This window comes from Strix uralensis, chromosome 11 (genome assembly GCF_047716275.1).
Source record: "Strix uralensis isolate ZFMK-TIS-50842 chromosome 11, bStrUra1, whole genome shotgun sequence".
Classification (NCBI taxonomy): Eukaryota; Metazoa; Chordata; class Aves; order Strigiformes; family Strigidae; genus Strix; species Strix uralensis.
The window spans coordinates 9635780-9658251 of NC_133982.1; the positions used below are offsets into that span (position 1 = coordinate 9635780).

Below are 22472 nucleotides of genomic sequence, written 5' to 3' on the forward strand. Positions count from 1 at the left end.
CCACTTTGATTTCTGTATAAGGAGTTCTTGTTCCTCTCATTTCAGCCTCTGTCAGGTCCTTATGAGTAATTTTGTAATTCCAGGGCTTGGCACTTGTTTCTCACTGACGCAGAATTCACAGCATTACAGAGTCACTTTGCCATCTTTTTGCATGAGTGTGAACAACAGAAATTTGGCAAAACTGCTTTTCTTCACGCTGGTTGATTTTAAATAACTACATAATTTAGGGTTCACAGAAGCTAATTAAAGTTGACAAGAAATCTGCATTTTAGGCCTACAGCTTTAACAGATCCTCATCTATAAGCATCTGAAGATCAACCTTATTTATCTTGTCCTAAAGCAAGACACTAGAAATTTTTCTTTGCTGAAAAAATTTCCATCTGCTACAATTTAAATAACTAACATAAATTCCACAAAAATGGTCATTTGATCTGTAAAGACTGTGCTAATAAGGCCTTTGACCATAAAGCAAAGCTCTAATCCTTTCGAAGACAGAAATGTTTGAAATATGACTTTTTTTCCTGGCAATGCTACATAATGTAGTATCAAAACTGAGAGCGAATTCATTTAAGCTTTGGAGTTACAGTTGAGGCAGGTCAGTCTTACGAAGCCAAATTTCTACAGGTAAGATTTTTAAAAAGAAAAGTCTGCTAGAGAATAATGAATTTTGTCCTTTAGAATTTTTTGGTTAAGTTTCAGTTCATTAAACACATACATTTTTAATATGGCTGGGGGAGAAAGTTTATTTTTTCAGGTCTCTGCATTTTGCCATGTAATGCATGGATCACAAATTTACAACTGTATTTCTCACATTGCATAAAACCGGCATTCCCTAACATTCCCTCCCAGCTTCTGCAAACCCTCAGTATCTCTCCTAAAGTAAATCAGTCCAGTCCGTGTATGATTTATTTTAACTGATCACTGGGGAAGGTGAAGTTGATGTTTTTCAAGCATGTGGAACAACAAACATCATGTAGCATCTTCTGTTTTAAATGAGATCTTGTCCTTTCTCTGTAATTGCATCCTTTATACTAGCACAGCACACTGATACCAACAGGCTACAAAGGAGCAAATGCCATGGTGAGACGCTAGAGACAGGAGATGAATTCATTGCTCTCGGCTCCATAGAATGGCAGCCAGTCATGGCTCACTGAAAAATGCTGTTTGTCTCCAAACAGCCAGTGACAGCTCCTTCAAGGAAAGTGTTGCAAATGGTAGCATTCAGAGAATGGAAACAAAAATGAATAAGTTTTGTTGTCAGCATACAGCATATTTGGAGGCCATGGATCCTTCAGAGACAGAGAGATTTTCAAAGTGAGATTCCTCACTGGACTCAAGGGAACTCTCAAAGCAGCTTCCGGATTGTTTCACCGATGATGAGGTGTGGACCTCCCAAGAGAGGAAACGAAACTCCTTTAAATACATGTTTTGGTGGAAAATTCACTAGAGATAATTCAAACCACTGGGTGTGATCTATTTTATCTGGATCCCTTGGATAGAGAAATACAGACATAAGTACTGTGTTTCCAAAGTGCTGAAGAAAACTGGTTGTGGTTTTGCCATGCTCAGGAGTGCAGGCCAGGTTTTTCCGCACGAGCAGCACAGCACAGAGCAGACCGTGCTCTGATTTCCCAAACATGGCAAATGTAAGCAGCAGAAAGCGCGTGCTGGCTCCTAGGCATGCTGAAATGGCCAAGTGTGTGGGAGTAGTGGGTCCCTCGTCCAGCTGGACTCCTGATGTTATTGTTTGTGACAAAGTGAGTGGGACTTTTCCCTACTCATTCCCGGTTTAAAAGAAGACCAGCCAGTCTACTCATTACGTCAACGGCAAAGCCAGTGACTGTAAGTGGGTGTACTAAGTGTCAGTATCATAAATCATGAAGCAGAGGAGTGCACTCTGGCTGTTGCAAATGAAAGTGAAAAAACAAGTCCAAAGCCCCGTGTATCAGCCCCCAGTACCTGGCACTTGACTAAAAGGAGGCCTTGCTGACCAGCTACGGCCAGAGAGCTGGGTTCATCACCAGAGTGGGGATGGCGTATTTGCGTGAGTGGATGTCTTATTTATTTAAGTATTTAAGTTTAATATTATCAATATTTAAGTAATACATAGAAAATACAGCCTTCAGTCCTGTGTGATTAATCTGCTCAGCACTGAAGAACCTGACAGAATAAATGACTGACTAGTGGTCCCAGCATAGATATCTGCAGCAACCATTTTATGAGCAAGCTGGGTGGTAGCAATGAAAATATACACATGCACAGAGGAAAGACTTGCCCAGTAATAAACCTGCCTTTGATTTTAGTGATAATTCTCAAAATAAAACTTCCCTGTTTTCCAGTAACATCAAAAGGGTTTTGTGAGTGAATGCAAATTGCTTTCAGTGTGTTTTTCTTGAACTAGATTTAAAAGACCACAGTTAGTTCGCATACTTATTATGGACATTTTTTTCTAAAACTTTCTTTTAATATGACAGAGAGGATGAAAAAAAGGAGAATGGGGCCATAAAGTAGAGAGAGGAAGGAACTGCCTGTTTTTTTTCCAGTGATTTTAATTAGGTTGGAGGATTTTTCAAGTTTGGATAAGCTTTCAGGTATTTCCTTTAGCATTTGTTTTGCAGGAGGAATTTTAGACCACTTGTTGTTTTAATGACTAATTATAAGATAAAAGATATGATAAAAATAAAGTAAAAACCTGACCTAAAATTTGTCTGCCAATTAGACCAACATACTTGAAATGTCTTCTCACATTCAGAGATAATCTTGCTTCACACAGCTCTAGGACTTTTCTTCTTCTGAGTGTCTTGCTAGTGCAAAGACAAGAAGTCAAATCCCTTGTCTTGTAACTTTATTGGTATTACATTTGATACAATTGGTATGTTATTAGAGCATAAGAAAAATTATCATGGTCACCTGAGCCAGGCAAATAAGAAATTTATGGGAGCTTATTGAAGGCTTTCTGGTTTTGTATTAACCAGAGATTAACCCAGACTTCCTTTTATGAAACTAAACTTTCAGAGATTTATTTTTGCTCATCGAATATCTCCCTAACTAAAACAGTGTTCCTGCTTTTGCTAACTTACATAAGTGAATCTTAATTTTTAACTGAAGCTATTGCTCCTAACAAATCTTCTGGGATACCTAAATAAAATGCCGTGGGTCTCTTTAATGGCTGTTATTCAAGGCTATCTTTTATCATGGTCGAAATTGTTATTCTGGATTCCCACTTAATTATGAAGATAATGCAATGTGTCAGGTCAGAGGCAACAATGACATTGCTAATGCCAGGCTGCAAGGAGGTAGCTGAGATGGCTTGACTATTTTAAGTAATAATTTGTCAGATTGTGACAAATTGTCTGTGGTACTGATTTTTATAACCCAGACATTTAAATGTTTTCACACAACGATGATGATAAGATAGAATATGTAAATAATAGTACAGTTTTCAAAAGCACTACAGTGATTTAGAGCCTATGTCATACTTTTTAAACAGAATCTGATCACCTGGGACCTTAAGTCTTATGGGAACTCAATGAGTTTATATGCCTAAGAACATGTTTTCTAAGCAGGCAGCTGCATTTTATTCTTAGGAATGAAATAAATAATAAAACACCAGAATGATTTTTTAAATTTTACCCTATCATTTGTTTCAATATTTAATGTTTAAATATTGTGTAACAAACTCATTTAAACTTGTTTTTGAAATCTGTGAATTGCCCAGAAATCGCCAATTAAGCATGTTACAAGAACACAAATTCCCCAAATTTCTCTTGCAGAATGGAGATCAGCTGAACATGTCTTACGCAAGCCAAGCACAGGTGTTGACTTTCTGCTGATTGCTTTAGGGTGTTTTGTGTCAGAGGATTGGTAACTGACTTGTGAGCGTGATCTGGATAGTTCACTGAACAGTAGTTTGGCAGTCACACATTTTTCCTTGCTGTTGACCTGGTTTGAAGTTGAGTTACTGCAATAAATCATTCTGTTTCTCTAATGGGTTTTGAACCGCTCTAGGTTTTCTGCTGCTTTTTTTATGCCTGTGTAGAAGTTTATTTGATTTGTGCATTACATTACCAGATTCAGTCCCAAATTTCAGTTTCATTGTATCATTTTTCTAGTTTTTAGGAGGAAATGGCAAGATTCCTTTAAGGAGAAGGAAATAGAGTTGTTCTGTGAATGTGGAAATGCCCAGGTGATAAAGAGCAGGATGCTGATAAAGTTCCCACATGAGGAAAACTGGTTGGGTTTTAGGAGTAAGGAGAGGAACAGAAGAGACAGAGGTGCTCTTTTGAGAGCATTGGCTTTATTAGAGTGGTAGCACGCACTCTCTGTGTATGTACATATTTAATTTTTTTTTTTTCTCTTTTTGAATTGACCTGGTATCTGTGTAGCCAATATGTCTTACCTTTAGTGGAAGGCTTAACTGAATTTTGGATGAAATTTTAATATGACATTTGCTTTGTTAAGAAAGTGAGTAATTGTAGAACTGCTGGTTTTGAGGTTTTTCCTCTTTTTAATGAAGTCTGGGGATTTGCAGAACATCTTACTGTTGATACTAGCACACATTCAGGTTAATTATTTAAGGAATGTAATTCTGTAATTCATAATCCAGTGAGGATTACTGAGATACTTTAAGTGCATCGAACTTCTTTAGCAGGGACTGCATAGACGATGAAGAAAACAACAATATCATTGTTGAACTGATGAGGCTGAGGCACAAAGTAAGACAGAAAAAAATGACAGCCAGGTAAGTTTTGAATTTTTCCCTTTGAACATCTTGCTAGAACCAGATGATGCTAGAGAGTTTCCTTTTGGAAAATTCCATTACATTCAAACAAAATAGGATTAAAATGACGTGTGGTAAAATATTCAGCAGAACTCTGCTTCTGAATCTCCACTTTCTTAGGCCTGCAAGGCTTAACTGTGTTTTTCCAGTGTTACCTTGAGCTGTGTAATTTAACTGAAAGTCCATTGCTTTAATGACCAGGAGCTAACAAACAGAAACCAGATTCATACAAAGCTGCAAGACTAACCTGCAAGGTCCCCTGTTTCATTCAGGTGCCTAGTAGGTGCATGTGGAATGCTTGGTGTGGGCTCTGTGGAGAGCAGTATGTGAGTAGAGAGCCACCCAAGGCAACCCAGTGAGGAAATACTGGGAATGCATGCAGGGCTTAAATGTGTTTCTCTCTCTCCATGTGTGGTAAAGGCATTTGTGTCCTATCTGTCTGGAGTACCTTATAGAAAAGAATTCAAAACTCATTAGGAAAAATGAGTATGTTTGTTTAAATTGACGCTTGTATTACTGGTGGAATTGAGTCTTAATTACAAGACATGTTTATGTGTATGACAAAACCATCACAAGTAAATGATGCCATTGGTAAGGCAGTAATATCTTTTGTGTTCTGTCAAACTACAGATTATCCTATGTAGAATCATTTTCCTGACATTTCTGAGGGACTTCCGTAAGGTTTAGGCATCCATGACAGAAGCAGTTCCCTTCCTGAATATTTTTTTTGTAAGACAGACCAAAGAACCTGTTCTTTCGATAGGTTAAAAAAAACATTTACTGTCTTTAAGAATAATTCTTTCCCCTAGGAGCCAGAAGATTTCCTTGTCATAAGTTTTTATTTTTCTTTTTTTTCTTTAACATAGTGTTATTTATAAAAATTCTTCAAGTGAATCACTGAAATCTGAGCTTTGAAATTCTTTACAAATAGCAGCAATGAAACTTGCCTAAAGTGTAAATGAGCAGCAATTTAAATATTAACTATAAGTTATTTCACAGTGCTTCCTACATACTCATTTATAAAAAACTCAAGCTGCAAGCTTTGTATAAATAGCATTTATTTACTGCCACACTTAATTGAAAGTGTGATGTTTGAGGAAGGTTAACACTGTAAGCAGGAACTGGTAATGACATGTCACCTACTTGCTATGTCATGGCTTTGCTGTGTAATCTTGAAAGATTACTTAAATTAATGTTGTGCCATTTCCTCCAACTTGAATTGTTATAATCCCTATCTAACAAGGGTATTGTAAAACCGATAATTATTTTATTGTACAACAAAATGGTATTGGTGTGCTTAGACATAACTAATGTGCAGCAAGAACATCTGTTTACCAAAGGGTCCTTCAGCTTCTGGGAATTTGAAACCATCGGGTTCAGTAGTGGGTGAATTAAAGATGATAGGTAACCAGACTCCATTAAGATATTAGTTGCTTTGAGTGAAGGAAAAAAGTCAGCACAGAAAGAAAAGCCATTACTTGTCTGGAATACTGCCTTGCAATGGTTTTGTTTTCTATAAGTATCAAATTGGTCACAGTTTGCAAGAACTAGACCATTACTTGCATTACTTCATTACTTGTGTTTGTTTACACTTTCTCTTTTTTTCCTCTTACACTGACTCCATTAATGCCTCTCCATGGACTTTTTTTTTTTTTCTTTACTGTTTGTTTGTTTCTAACTTGCACAAAGATAGTGATTTGGCAGATAGATTGTCATAAGAAGCCTTAGCATGCGTACAAACTGTTCTGGGACTACAGGGTATTGGCTAATAGTATAATTGAAACCACAGTCACAGAAAGGTGTCTGACCTACTGAAAATGTCTTATGCTTATGTGAAAACCAGGTTCATATGGTATTTTAGATACCATATAAAATATGTGTGGACATTTCAGTATTAACCACTACATGCTTCTGTGAGCAAGAGTATAAATAACAATTGAGCTTGTTTATAACTTGCAGTTAATCATGCCGCATGGCCTTGGGCTGAGAAGACCCCAAGAGCCAGACCTCTTCTGCTGTTCCAACAGGCCTTTCCTTGTTTCTCTGATCGCTCAAGTGAAAGGATCTCAAATGAGCATAGCTGTGCATTTTATTTTTTCTCCTTTTTAAACTTCTGAATGATGATTAAAATATCTCCCTTGTGAAAATCTTGCTGTTTTGCTTCTAATATCATAATACTCTATTGCCCTTGCCACATGTGAACACAGATGATTACCTTGCTGTAGTATAGATGACTCCATTCCTGTCGGCATTGTTTAAATCTTGTCCCGAATCCTCAGTTGTTCCCCTATGAGCTTGACGAGGATTCTTTTCAGGGCCAATGATAAGCAGAAAGGGCTTCACAGTCATCATGAAATATATGAAGTTCTTTGGTCTCTGCTTGGACTTAGATCTTGTGTGTCAGACAACTGTCATCTTATTTAGAGAGTTTCTGCTACTTTATTATGCTTTATTTGAAAGCAAGCATAGTAGTGCAGGTGGAGGAGGGCTTTTTCCCCTGATGTGGTGTTTGCCACGGGGAGTTCCTGCCTGTTTGTGTGCGCACAGGGGTCACCAGTCCCAGCCTATCCCCAGCAGACTGCAAGGAGACTCACGCTTAACTGAATTTCTGTCTTTGCCTTGGTTAATGGATTTGTCTTAACAGTTGCCATCTGTAAGGCATGATCTTTTGACCTATTGAAATAATTTGTGTGACTTCCCTAAGTGCTTTCTACCTGCTGAAATCCTTTCCAGAGCTGTCAGTTCTTGTAGACATGCAGCTTGACTGCCTGCCTGTACCTGACGGGAACAGTGATGTCAGGTGGCAGTAGGGCCTCAGGGACAGAATAATACTGAATTCCTTCCTCACTTTTTCCTCATTATTTTTTGAATTTAACGTGGTGTGGGAATACAGCCAGGGCAACCTAATGAATGTAAATAATCAATTTACCACTAGATAGTTTGCTGAAATAAAGGGCACAAAGCTATAGATAATGGGCCCAAACTAGCCCCAAATCAATCAATAGATCCAGTATCCCACCACTGTGCTCTGTCTCATGGTGTCAGTATTATTTGGATTTTCTTAGTCTCTCCTCACTCTGGGTAATGGAGATTACTACAAATAAATGGTGATAATGTTATACTATTCATTTTTTGTCTCATTAGTCCTTGATAACTGGAAGCTCAAAATGTTAAGTAATGGTTGAGACTTTGCTATTAATGTGGCAAAATACCAGAGACCAGCAATCCCTTTTGTTTTGCAACATAAAATATTATACATGCAAAGAGGTAAGCAAGCAGTTTACTATATGCTGTGAGCTGTCACATTCATTTTGGGGAGATTATTCTCACAAAGGAAAGCATATGTGGAATTGGGTCACAGCGCTTCACATAATCAAACTTGGGTAAGATACAAAGTGATCAATCCCCGTTAAGATCTCTGTAAAGTAAATAAGGTTTATTATTTAGTAGGAAACAGGTTAACATTTATCTTTTCAAAGCATGGCAGTAGCATAAAATATGTTTTAACTTCTACTCAGTTATTTGCATTTTAGCTCTACTTTGAGTTGTAACACCTTTCTAGAATTTAATGGTTTATATAACATAAGATACTTGCAATGTACTGAAATACAATTCTCAAAGCTAGTGAAGAAGAGCATGGCACAACATGGAAATCCAGTATTACATATACAGACATATATATTCTGATATGCAATTACTGAACCCTTTTAAGTTATTCTTAATGGAGATAGCAAGATCACAAAGGCCACCTAGCAAAGTCCCTACCTCGCAGTCCTGATATCATCAGGAAATGGTAGCAGAAGAACAAGACAGCAAACTCAGTAAAATCTGTCTTCACTTATAGTCTGCTTCAACTTCAGTTGCATATAATGGAAGCCTGTTTACTGCAATGGCATTTGAAACTGACCCTTAGCAGAAACTGAAGTCAGATTTAATGAGAGTAACTGTTTGGAGTATGTGCAGCAGTGCGTGATGCATGATGTTTTCATTCCTGTCACTCTACAAGAAGCAAATCTCCTTTCTCCTCTGACCAGCAATTCCTACTCATCCTCTCACACAGTTCAGGCTTTTTTGTATCATGACAATTACTACTTCAGTTTTCTTCTTAAACTAGATCCTAGGTTGGTATACATCTCTGATGCTCTGCTGAGCTCAAAGCATTTTTTCACTGATCTATGCCAGCAAAAGTTATGGCTCTCCCACATATTTTGCAATGTTTGAGGCTATTCCACTGTATTATTTATTGAGATAATCCTTGCATGGATTGAGAGCAGCTATTTGTGCTAGGCCCAGAGCTTCATCTGGTCTTTCAGGCAAAGTCAGTCTTGGAAGGGAAGGCAGTGCTGGGAGAGGAACCTCTTCTGCATGTCTGCAGCAGCTCCTGGGACGCTCAATGTGAAATGCATGTTGCTCTTTGAGCTTTGCTTGATTTAAGATCTTATGCTTTAGAAGAACTGCCCCTGAGTTTTTTCTGAGCTTGGGAGTTTGGGGTTTTTTATGCTTTGTGTTAACCAAAATTTTGCTGACAGAAAAGGTAGCAGAGAGCTTTGGTCACCACTCAGCGTTCCTCGCACATTGTCTAAAGGATCATCACAGTCACCCTCGGAGAATTTTGCTTAATTAAACATCTGCCTTTATCGAGATTTTACAGAGTGATGTCTTTAGAATTTGCTGGGTTTTTTTTTTTTTTGTGAAAATGCGTAATACTGTTTAAAAACTTCTAGCCACGTCTCAGTGGTATTGCAGCATTTATGGATCTCATGGATATATTGAGCATCTTCCTTTATTTGCCAAGAGTAACAGTGACACCCTGTGGCAAATTCAAGAGAAGACTTGCACAGAATTTTCATTGTTGTCTTTCAAATTTGCCTCTGAATTTCTTACACCATAGGGAGTATCACAGGAGGAATCCCTCCTCTACACACAGGAGGGCTTCATCGATTTGTCATGTCTCATTAGACGTTTCCATTATTAGAATCCATGTCTAATGAGCACTGTAATTCTAAGATACAGAGAATACTCTCTGACCCTGATGGCTAAGAAATGTAGCCATTGAGAAAAGAAGAACAGGTTACATTTCAGTTTAAATTGGTGTTACAGGAGTATACTGTTGTTCATTACCTTTCATACCATTTTTGTCTCATGTGGAAACTGTCCACTGAACTGTATTGATATGTAATGACAAAATATGCACAATATAAACCTGTACTACATGAACGATGAGATGTTGAAGTTAAGATCATCCTTTTAACTTCTTACTTGCATCATTACTTTGGTTTGCTTAATGAGTCTAACACAATTGCTCTGTAACTACTGACATAACTGTTTCCTGTTAAGTCCTTTACTGCACAGTAAGCACTATAGTTCTATTGTGTTATCACATGCTAATGTAAAAGGCATGTGCCCTGTTAAAAAAATGTTAATGAGTTTACCCTTTGACATTTGCTATGTCATTCAGACAACATATCTGACTGAATACTGCGGTCTGCACACGCAAGTGATTTAAGCCTCATGCATGCTAGATAGCTGACAAAAGAAAGATTTTTAAAACCTCATGAGAGGAAGTGGTCTGCTTTTGGGTGGTTTTGTTTTTTGTTAGTGGTATTTTTTTGGGGTGGTTTTTTAGGGATGTAGTAAGTGACACGTGGAAACAAACACTACGACTCGGAGAGAATTATAAAGCAGGTATGTTTATTCCGGCCGGGGTGCAAGGGGATTTCTCCACAAAGCTTGCACACCGTCTCTGGCAAGTAGCCAAATATTTATTACACCAAAGCATACAAATTCATTAGGAAAGGCCTGGTTATTACAATTAGTTAGGGGAATAGGTGTGACTATTATAATTATTTCTCAGAACTCATTTGCATAGTCTGAGCATGCGTAGTAGAAATAGGGTGAGGGTCTTTGGTGGTCAAGGGGAGAAGTACGTGGTCCTCTTCACGGTGTCTGCTCTTTCCAGGGCACGCACTGTGAAGCAAAGTCCAGGTGTCTTCTTCCTAAATCGGTGAGATCATCCTCCTTAGATAGCATCTCTGAGTCCTTTTGTTTAAGTTTGCCTAAGTGCCCATTGAGGGCTTTGAGTCTGCTATCAGTGAGTTATCTTTTTAATTCATATCCCAGGGCTACCTGCTACTTTCTTATCATAGCCAATCCCCAAACTATCTGGTAAGCTACACAGAATCCACAAAACAGTCTGGGCAAGCAGGATTCTTAGGCAATATTCAGAAATCATCATATGTTGCTATAAGTAAATAATTTGCAAGGAAAGTGGTCATTTCTCTGTATCAGAAGGAGAAAAAGATTTAAGTAATACTGGGCAAAGACCCCTGTGAGATTTCAGATGGATCTTCTGTAAAACACAAATTGCTTTAAAAAAAATAATGGAGATGCAGGGAAGAATGTAATAAATTAGGGTTTGTGTCCGCTGTGCTTGAAATTTAAGCCCATTATGTCTTGTCCTGTCAAGAGTCCATTTAGGTTGGGTGTTTGGGTGGTGGGGCGGTGTTCTTTAAGCATTGGAATAGACTGCATTAATCAGCGGTTTATTCTTGAAATATTTTTATAAGCAGATGATACAAGGAAATGATCACATGCTTTGCAACTTATTTACTTATAGCAACTTATAATGATTTCTGAATATTGCTTAATAATCCTGCTTGCCCTGACTGTTTTGTGGAAGCTTACCAAGGGCTACTGCTACTGTGTTCATCAAAACAAAGCAGTTTTCTGTGGAAACTTACCAAGAATTACTATGTTCGACAAAAATGTTTCTTGTCCTTGGAAAGCAGATGTGCTCTAACTAGTTTAGTCTTGGTAATGAATAAGATAGTCATATATGGATGGTAGAAATGGATACACTGGTACTTTTAGATAAGATAGAATGAGTAAACCGGCTGAAAACACTCTTGTTATTCAAGAAATTGGCTAAGAGAATCTGCGCATGCTCTGAGGAAAAGTACAAAGTGAGAAAGACTACAAGCCTTCCTCCAAAAGACCCCCGAAGATGACCACCCAGGAGGCAATGTGCAGGCGCAAAGGTAACATAAACTGCTGACACCAGCCTTTCGAACTAACCCAGCCTTACTTATGCATATGGATATTTGTGTTATGCAATCCAATGAATATGTATATTCACACTCTAAGTTTTTGGTTAAATGTTCTGTGTGTGTGCAAGCTTTGTGGAGAAATCCCCTTGCACCCCGGCGCCGGAGTAAACATACCTGCATTATAACTCTCTGAGTTGTAGAGTCTGTTTTCCGCAAATCACAGGTTAGACAAGTGCCTATGACAAATATTTTAGGTAGAGTTGGCCCTATCTTGAATCGGAGAGATGCAGTGGATGACTTCTCAAGGCTCTTCCCAGTTCTTCCTGCAGTGAGTTTGTTATGTCAGTGTATTTTGTCTTTGAAATAGTATTTTGTGCATATTCAGTGTTACACTTTCCCAAATACACCAAGTCTCATTCTGTTTGCTTGAATGTCATCAGAACACTGCTGCTTCTCACTACCTTTTCCCATTTGTGGGCTCTGGCAGACCTGTGTTTGGCGATGCCATACAGATAGTGACTCATGGCATGAGTACTTACATTGAACAAAGAAAGCACGTTACTTCCACGTCAAAAGCCCTCTGTATTACTGAAAGATTGGCCCACAGGAATGCCACCGGCATGGAAAGGAAAAACGAAGGAGCAGCTCCACTTTCAAGCACATCTATTTCCTTCTATTTGGTTTTACAGGATCTCTGCAGGTCAGGTTTCAGAATTGGTTTCTGCTTCGTAAAATCAAGCTTTCACAGACCATAGTGTCTGTAACACTGTCCACCTGGCTTCGCAGTTATGCCCCTGGGAGCATGCCATTTCTGAGGGGAGGATTTTGCCATACAACTTTAAGACGACTGAAAGATACAGGGACTCTGTCTCCCCTGAAGAACTCAGCTGTTACTTATCAGATATGAGCACTCCCTGTGCTTTGAGGAGGTCCAGGCATCCCTACCACATAAACCTCATAAATATGTTAAATTCTGCCTTCAAACTATGTTTCTGGCCACCAGAGAGAGTTCCAGAACTTGACTGGTCTAGTGGGCTAGAAAGCTCCCCCTAACTTAGGAAGAAAGTGTATGGACTTTGGAGGCAAGGTCAGGCTAGCCAGGAGGAAAGGCTGTGGATATGTTTGGGGTTTTTATTTTAGCAAAGCTTTTGATGTTGTCTCTCACAGTATCCTTCTGGACAAAACGTCCAGTGTACAGGTAGACCCTGCAGTGCTGTGTCCAGCTCTGGGGCCCCAACATCGGAAGGACACAGACCTGCTGGAGGGGGTCCGGAGGAGGCCATGAAAATGCTCGGGGGGCTGGAGCACCTCCCCTGTGAGGACAGGCTGAGAGAGTTGGGGGGGTTCAGCTGGAGAAGAGAAGGCTCCGGGGAAACCTTAGAGCGGCCTCCCAGGACGTAAAGGGGTTACAGGAAAGGGGGGAAGAACTCTTGATCAGGGCGGTAGGGGTAGGATGAGGGGGAACGGTTTTAATCTGACAGAGGGGAGATTTAGATGAGATCTAAGGAAGAAATTCTTCCCTGTGAGGGTGGTGAGACACTGGCACAGGTTGCCCAGAGAAGCTGTGGCTGCCCCCTCCCAGGGTTCAAGGCCAGGTTGGACGGGGCTTTGGGCAACCTGGGCTAGTGGAAGGTGTCCCTGCCCAGGGCAGGGGGGTGGGACTGGGTGGGCTTTGAGGTCCCTTCCAACCCAAACCAGTCTGGGATTCTGTGATTCTATGATCTGGCTGGTGGCCAATCACTAGTTGTGTTCCCCAGGGCTCAATTTTAGGGCCAGTTCTCTTCAACGTTTTTATCAATGACCTGGACACAGGAGTTGAATGCACACTAAGTAAGTTTGCAGACAATACTAAATTAGGAGGAACCGTTGATTCCCTTGAGGGTAGAGAGGCCTTACATAGAGATCTTGATAGAATAGAGCACTGGGCAATTGTCAGCTCTATGGAAGTTAAGGACAAATGCTGGATTCTGCACCTGGGACAGTATAATCCTGGATGTCCATACAGACTGGGGGACAAGAGGCTGGAGTGCAGCCCTGCAGAAAGGGATCTGGGGGTTTTGGTTGATGATAAGCTTAGTACGAGTGAACAACATGCGCTGGTGGCCCAAAGGGCTGACTGTCCTGGTGTGCATTAAGCACGGTGTAGCTGACCAGTTGACAGAAGTGACTGTCCCACTGTGCTCAGCATTGGCGCAGCCTCCTCTTGAGTACTGTGTACAGATCTGGGCTCCGCAGCCTAAGAATGATGTAAAAATATGAGAATGTGTCCAAAGGAGGGCAACGAAAATTGTGGCAGGATTAGAGGGCACGACTTATGAGGAGTGGCTGGGGACACTGGGTTTGTTCAGCTCAGAAGGAGACTGAGGGGTGACCTCATTGTCTACAACTTCCTCGTGAGGGGGAGCAGAGAGGGAGGTGCTGATCTCTCTGGTGTCTGGTGATAGGATGTGAGGGAACGGCTTAAAGCTGTGTCTGGAGAAGTTCGGATTGGATATTAGGAAAAAGTTTTTCACTGAAGGGGTGGTCAAGCACTGGAACAAGCTCCCTAGGTAAGTGGTCATGGCCCCAAGCCTGTCAGTGCTCATGAAGCATTTGGACAATGCTCTTAGATGGTTTAACTTTTAGTTTGACCTGTGTGGAGTCAGGAGTGGGACTCGATGATCCTCGTGGGTCCCTTCCAACTCAGGACATTCTATGATTCTAATTTCTTGCCTACTTTTGCTCGTGGCTGGTTTATGTTTGTTATCATGCCATCACCGTCCTTCAGCATACATTGTTCTTTTCTTGTCCTCGCTATTTTTCCTGATATATTTATAGGTGCAATCTATAGTCTTTATAATGTAGTCTTTATTTTGGTGAGATGAACCTAGTCTTGATCAGAGCTGCAGTTGTTCCAAATCACACAGGAGACATTCAGGATCTTGCCACACCATCTGTAAGACAAAAGTGGGAGGAATAGGAGTACTACTCGGATAAATCACCCATGGGGTTAAACAGAAGCAAAATTATATGTGGTTTGGTCAAACTGAAGGGCTTAGCCCTCTGTGTCTCTTTCCGTATCTTACAACACATCCTGGAAGTGACGGTACAAATGGCCCCACAGCTCCATCTCTACCTGGAAGCATTATCAACGTTGGGTCCTTCTGCTCCACGTAAGGACAGCTGTGTTCACCTTGGGAGAGATCACGGCCTGAACAAAGAAGAAAGCTCCTTTAGGCAGTCACCTGTTTCTCCCTGCTTCTTAGAAATGTCACAGCAAAATGACATTATATTCTACCTCTGTTAAAGGCACTATCCTCATTCAGATACTGCTGTAGATCTCTGGTTCCCATAAGTATTTTTATTCACATGGACATTTTTATCTGGGGAGGACAGGAAATCATTCCAGGCTAAAGGACGGAGAAACTGAAATTGTATAGATTGTTCTTCCTGTGATACCATGAAGACCCCTCTTACGCTATTTTGAGCCTACTTTCTGAATCCATTTTTATAATGGCCATTTACCTGTGATTCATCATCCTTCACTGTTCTGAGGTAATCCTTTTGTCTGCTTTTGCCACCTCTCATTCTCTGATGTTTGTTAGGACCTCTAATATCTGCAATCAGTCCAGTCAGCTTCTGATATTTCATGGGGGTGCCAGCTACTGCTGCAGTGCATGAAAGCAGAAACTTACACCATAATTGCTATACAGATCTATTATATGGATCCAGAGTGTGAATTTACAGAGAAAAGGAGGAACTTAGTAGGCTGGAAATCCCTCATTTCACTGCCGTATGCAGTGCACACACACCAGGACTCAAGCCACCCTAATTCTACCGTGACCACAGACAGCTCTGATTCACATCAGAAAGCAACAGAAATATCATTATTCTATCATTTGAGGGTACAGTAGAAGAACGTAAACCAACCACATCATAAAACCCCATCTCTTAATTGCAAACAGCCTGCCCCAGAGGCTCTAGTCTCTATGGCATAGAACCATGCTTGGGTATTCTTTTTAAGCTTTCACTCCAGTTTGCATGTCTCCTGTTTCTTTTCTCCTTGGAAGAAAGCCAGCTGGAGGAGCGTCTCTGCACTGCAGTGAAAAGCTGCAGCTCTGGAAAGCTACCATGTCAAAAATTAGCAGCAAGTATTAAGACTGAATCACCTGAAAACAAAAGGCACTTCTACCAGCTGGTATGAAGATACCTGAAATCTTTCATCTTCATGTTTTGTCATCATGTTTTCCCTCTGTGATCTACAATCCTACTTTCATGACAGAATTTATTGTACGCTGGTGTTTATCTGCAGGTTTATTGCTTTATTCACATATTTACCTGCTTCAGTGCAATCCCTTGAGACAAACTAAATTAATGCTGCTATGCAGGTTGCAACACACAGAAGTAAATTAAACCCGTTTGATGCACTAACTCTCTCTGCTTATGGGATGTATTTCATAAAGATCATAGCCAGTGGTGTCACCAGAATTTAATGTGAAAAAGACCTATTGCATCATTTCCTAACTTATCAGTTGAGAGCTACAGCACCTTTTGATTAAAGATCTCAGTTTGAGAAAACTCTGTAAGCTTGTACATCAGCTGTAGCCTGCGGAGAGAATTATTCTGGATTTTTCCCCCCTTCTGTGGTTGGCTTTTTCCTGATTATCTTCTGTCAGAGTCTTACGACACTATAGATTTACATATGCTTGCCAAAATGCCGACTGTCTGAGCCTTCTGAGGTTTCAGCTGTGCCCTCACTGCAGGCTTGGTGGGGACTAAGGAACAGAACAGGGCAGGACCCGGGTTCATCTGCCCATCGAGCTCCCCGGACTGCGGCTCATCTCGACAGAAATCTTGCGGACTGCAGGGGGCAGAACCTGACCCTGTTTTAGGGAACGCTGCAGATTATTGCTGACTTGAGTCTTGTTTTACAACAGCTGGGTTGCTTTTCCACCCAGCCACATCAGCACAGGATGGATCTCCCTTTCTTTGTCAGAAAAGATGGATTTTTCTATCTGAAACTATTTTCTGGTGGCTCTCCCTTGTTCAGCATGCAGAAGTCTCATACTTTGAGTTTGCTCAGCTTTTCCACATACTGCATCGAAGCGTTTTGAAGATGTGGCTAGCTAGAACTGGCAGTGATATGCACTCGTGCCCTCAGTTAAGGCCCTCTCCGGTCACCCTGGCCGTTAAGGACTCCTGTCCACACAGCTGTCTGTCTGTCTGCACAGTAGGTGACAGCTCACCACAGTTTTACACTGGCAGCTAGCAAAGTTCAGAGAGATTTTTTTCATCTCTCGTGTTTCTGGAATCCAGGAAATCTCCTCACTTGCTGTTGGAGACCATGACACTTGTCTTTAATTGAAGAGGAAGAACCACCATGCAGAAGATGAAGATCTGAGTGTTCTGCTTACTGCCAAGTGATGCAGAAGGAAGAAGGGACGTGAATGCTGACGCCAGGCCTCGGCATCATGTAGCACTGCTGGCTTCCACGATTTGATTGTGAATATTGCAACAGCTCAGCACCGGGCACTTAAAAATCTCCGTGGATTTCTGTCCTTAAGCAACTCTCCCACACTCCCTCGTGAAGGTAAACGACCGTCCCCTGCGCCCTGCTCCGGCGAAGGCCCTGAGCCCGGCTCGCGGTTGAGCTGGGCAGCTGCTCACTGCCTGAGCCGGGGCCTGCCTGAGCCGGGGCCCAGCCGGAGCGCGAGGGCCGGGCGCACGGCGGGCGCAGGGGCGGGGCCGGGTCCAGGCGGCCACGCCCCCTCCCCTCCGCAGTAGCGCAGGACCACGTGCCCGTTCGGCCAATCGGGGAGGGGCTGGGGGCTCTTTAAGAGCCGCGCGCCAGTCACCGCGCGCTGCAGCGGCGGCCGGCGGGGTTGCCATGGAGACCGCGGCCGGGCCGGTCGCTATGGAGACGGCAGCGCCCCGGCCGCCGGGCGGGCACGCGCTGCTGGTGGTGATCGGGGCGATCGCGACGGAGCCGGAGCGCGGGGCGCTGCGCGGCGCCTTGGAGCGCGGTGAGCGGCGGGGCCGGGGCGAGGCGCGGGCGGCCTCGCCTGTGGGGGTGCGGGCCCGCCCGCCGCCGCCCGCCCTGCCCTGCGGCACCGCCGCCCTGCCGCAGGGCCCCGCCCTGCCCCGCCCGGAGCGACGGCGGTGCGGGCCTGCCGGGCCGGGCGGCGGCTGAGGGGAGGGCTGGGGCTGGGGCCGGGGCCCCGCCGGGCGGCGGCCGAGGGGAGGGCCGGGCTGGGGCTGGGCCGGGCGGCGGCTGAGGGAAGGGCTGGGGCCGCGGGAGGCGGGGGCGGAGGCCGCGTGTTGGCGCGGCCCGGGGCCGCAGGGTCTGGGCCGGGCCCGGGGTGGCGGGAGGAGCCGGGCGGGCCCCGCGGCGGCCCCTGAGGCGGCCGGAGCGCCCGCCTCAGCCGGGACGGGCCCGGTGACCGGTGGCATCAGCAGCGGGTCCGCCTGGCTCTGCTCCCTTGAGCCCCCGCAGGCAGTCAGGCCGTACGGGGCTGCACCTCTTCACCCCCGCCCCGAGCGTTTGGGTATTTGTATTAGTGAAATGCAGTTAATGATGGTTTTTGAATGTCTTAAAGCCCGAAGACATTTTATGGTTCTGATTTCCCCAAGTTTCTATCAGTGCGTCAGTAGATTACATCTTATTTCTACCTGGCCCCAAGCTTCTACCTTACTAGTTGAAGGATTTGCCTTGCTCGACTGTTAGCGCAGTGCAAGGGGACAGCTGGGAACAGGGGCTGGCTGTGCCATGGCCTCTCTCCCTGTCGAAGGAGCGACCCTGTAGACCAGAGAGATGGAGGAAGGGTAAGCCACGACAGTGAACTGCTTCAGGAATGACACAGACCAGGCAGGACTGCCGTAACCTTTCACTCCTCTGTGATCTGTATGGTAGCGCCTGGAGGCCTTGGCAATGAATTAGTCTTTGTATGTTAGATGCAGCATTGTTTAAACGAAAGGGGCAAGAAGGTGGTGCAATGGTAGTTCTTGCTTTGTGGTAGTTTCTGATGGCTCCCAAGAAAAGGAGAGGGTGTCAGCTATGTCAGGACCTTAAGGGAATCCCTGTTCTAATAAGCAGTTTAGTTCACCTCTGAGAAATAAAGTAACAGCCTTTTCACTTTGCATGCACTTCTTCCCCCCCACACCCCCATTTCCAAGACACATTGGTTTAAAAGATGGCAGTGATAACAGTTGTAATTATTGACTGGACTGTGTTATTTGGAGATACTTCTGTGTCTATTTTCCTCTCAAGCATCAACAGTACTGAGGAACAGATGAACAGTGCAATTTAAGAGAGGGGATGGGTATAAAAATGTCAAATCTTGTCCAGTTTCTTCACTTCAGCATCTTTTTCCATCCATCTCTGCTGACAGGCTACTTACCAGCTACTTGATAGCAGGGTTTCATTCCCTTTTCCAGATTTTCCAAGGGATGGCGTTACTCAGTGAGGGAAGGTCAGATTGTGACCATGTGGCCTCTGAAAGCTCCTTCAACAGGCCGCTCCTGCTTTCTGCACAACAGGATGATCATCTTTGCTTGGCACTTCACTGAACTGGTGTGCCAACCTGCATCCTTGTCCATTCTTTGAACAGTGACAGATCAGACTGTAAACTCAGATTTTGCTCTTTGATTATGCGGCCATATGCCAATAACCTGGGAATTCCCACTGGAGAGAAAAAATAAATGCCAATTTTGCAACATAAATTGCAATTGCCACAGCAGAAGTAAGTTCTACAGTTAATTTTGTCTGACCAGAAACCTACTGAAATTCTGCCAAGTGCAAACACTTCTTTGCATGAGAGCCATTTAGGCAATACTGGTAAGTTACTAACAGAAGTGAACTGCTGAGGGAGCTAGGAACCTGGATTTCGGACTTTACTCTGTCACTGACTCAGACTAGGACCTCCAGCAAGTCATAGAGGAGTTCTCCCCACTGTGAAACGAGAGAATGACCTCTTCTCAAAATAGACCAAGATCTGCAAATTGGAAGATGGATATAAAAAGTAAAAATAGTTAAATGGCAGCAAGATCTTGAGATCTGTCAACGGACAGTATATTATAATGTTAGAGACAGCTATACTCCTGATTCCAGGAGTCTGAGAAATGTGGAAATGGTATATGCACAGTGATCCCCATTTCTTAAGTGACAACTTGCTGCAGAGGGTTCACGTGAGGTTTGTGTGAGGGTAGAACAGGCTGCTGAGCAGAAGATTTGATTTCCTCAGGAAACAAAGCAGTGTAAATAACAAAATGCTCCTGCCCTTCAGAAAAGCAGTTTTCTGCAACTTGTTAAGTATGGTAAGGGTCTTATAGCCCTGATAACAGTCAGATTAACAAAATTGGCAAATAAAGCTGGCAAGCAAAGTTGGTCCTAAGTGTTACATACTATACCTCTCAGTAGGGTTTTCTAAAGGATGAAAACCTAGGTTTTGTCTTTGTTCTCTTGGCTGTGGTGCCCTGTCTGCACAAAAAAACCCACCAAAACCAAAAAACACCCCAAAAAAACCACCACAAAGACTTTTTTCAGTGAATAAATCTCTTGCTTTGGCTGATCCAAACAGTGTACTTTCCCAGATGTCTTTCTGTACCTTGGTTCAGGAGAATGGAATAGTGACTGTAGAACACCATGGGAACCTGCTTGTTCCATGGGTAGTGCTTTTAGGCAGTGGCATTGTGTATCTGGGGGATGCTTGAACAACACTTGTTCTAAAATGCTGTCCAATAAATACTGGTCTTATTTTCTGTTCCTGTGTGACTTTTGTCCAGTTTTGATACAGTATCTGGAAGACTAGGTCTGCTATGAGGGGAAAATGCCAAATTTTATAAGCCAGTTACCTCAGCAGGAAAAAAAAAGTTCACAAGGGCATAAGGAATGAGATGGAAAACTGATGAGTCACATGGTACCTTGCCCAAGCTGTGCATGTGCAAAGAACATGAATATTTAGAAACCTTATTATGGTCTATTCTGTACTCTTGTAGCAGGAGGTAGAGGATCCTAATCGGCAAGAACAGTGTTCTGGCTCCTGTGCCAGGGGATGATAAATTGAAATTGTGGCAAGTAGGGAGAGATTAGGAGTAAGTGCAGAGTGACTGGAGGGAGAAAATGTTGAATAAATTGTTGCAAGTAGGGTGATGAGTGAGATGATAATTTCACTCTTCCCTTGCTCTGAAAGAGGATCTATTCCTTCTGCATCCTAGAGGATGTGGCAGCACCTCAAATAGCATTTATTGCTGCAGCAGGACACCATGACAGTGACACAGCACTCGAGTCAGCAGGATTTGCCCTGCAGAGTGCCACCTTGTTCCCGTCCAGGTCAGAACGCTCATCGCTACTGCATTAAGATGTACTTATATCAGACATTTGTTTGAACAGTCATGCTTTCCAAGAGTGTAGCATAGGAAAACGTTTTGTTCACCTTCTTGCTCCCTGTCTTTCATGTTTCATTTGTTCCTTTCCCATGCCCAAGCTGAAAGGAACAGATGCTCTGTGACACTGAAGGTGGTGGTAAGTTGTTTTTTTCTTTCTTTTTTTCCCCCTGACATTCAGAGTTTCCTGAGGGGCTTCTGTGCACTCTGCAGTGCAGACTGTCGGGTAATAAATAAACTATTACTCTACTGTGTCAGCTGTCACTAGAAAAAAAAAATTAAGAATGAAGTTTTCTTGAGCTGCTGTAGATTCCACAGGCCTTGAGACTACTGAACTGTGTGATGCAGTGATTACGAACTCTGTCTTGTTTGTGTAGAAAGCTGGAGCTGTTTCCCACCAGTGGCCAGCAGAAGCTGCTGCACAACATGGAGTTACTGTGCTGGAGAACTAGAACTGCAGTAACTGGGAATGATACCTCCATGAAAAATCAACGTGCTTCACTTGAAAGAAAGCAGATATCAGATGCAATAAAACTTTATATTTTATGCAAGAGAGGACATGTCTCCATAAGGTGGTGGAAGAACTCGCAGTGAGGACCCCATCAATAAACACTGAGGCTGAAGTTCTTGTTTGGGTTAACTGTTAGAAGTCTGCCATTCAACATCTGTACTTCAGCAGGCAGCAGCATGCTGGTATCCTGGTTTTGTTCAGGGTGCCAAAGTGCATCACACCATCTAGGAGAGGCTGCTCAGTACTGGGACGTGAAGGTCTGTGATCTGTAGGGTTTGGTGTCACCTGGAACGTACAGCTGCTCACACTCAGGTCTGAAGGTGACCTCCCCAACATGGAGTGGTGCCACTTGTACTGGGAGCAGATGCTGCTTCCTGCTGTGATGTGAAGGCGATCAGCTTACAAAGATTATATGGATTAAAGAGCAACTCAGAGGGTCTCAGTGGGATCAGGGGCTTTGAAGGAGAGATTAGGCAGAGTGAGTTGTGAAGGGGCTTTTGTGACTTGGAGGATGCACAGGCTACAAGAGAGAGAAGCTGGTGTCTCTGAGCTGTTTAGTAGTTTAACCATCCAGTGGACCATCTCTGCTAGTGACCAATGCTGGATAATGCAGAAGATGGAAAACTAACAATGTATTTGCTTGGTTAGGCAGTACTGTAATTTCTTTAGCCTCAATCCCTTGTAGCTTCTTAGTTTCACTTGTGTGAAGCCCAACTTGAGCAAAGACTTGCTCACTGCCTGTACTTCTGGGGTAGATGTTTTATGGAAGGTAAGC

At 42.9% G+C, this 22472-nt stretch overlaps 1 protein-coding gene across 1 annotated transcript in view; it reads left to right on the forward strand.

Moving 5' to 3' along the window:
• Nucleotides 1-17685: 17685 nt before the first annotated feature.
• Nucleotides 17686-22472, forward strand: part of MAP1A (microtubule associated protein 1A) — a 65365-nt gene continuing 60578 nt past the window's right edge. Inside the window, exon 1 of the mRNA XM_074880809.1 lies at nt 17686-17828. Coding sequence (XP_074736910.1) covers nt 17693-17828 — 136 coding nt within the window. The 5' untranslated portion in view covers nt 17686-17692. The remainder of the gene's footprint in view (nt 17829-22472) is intronic.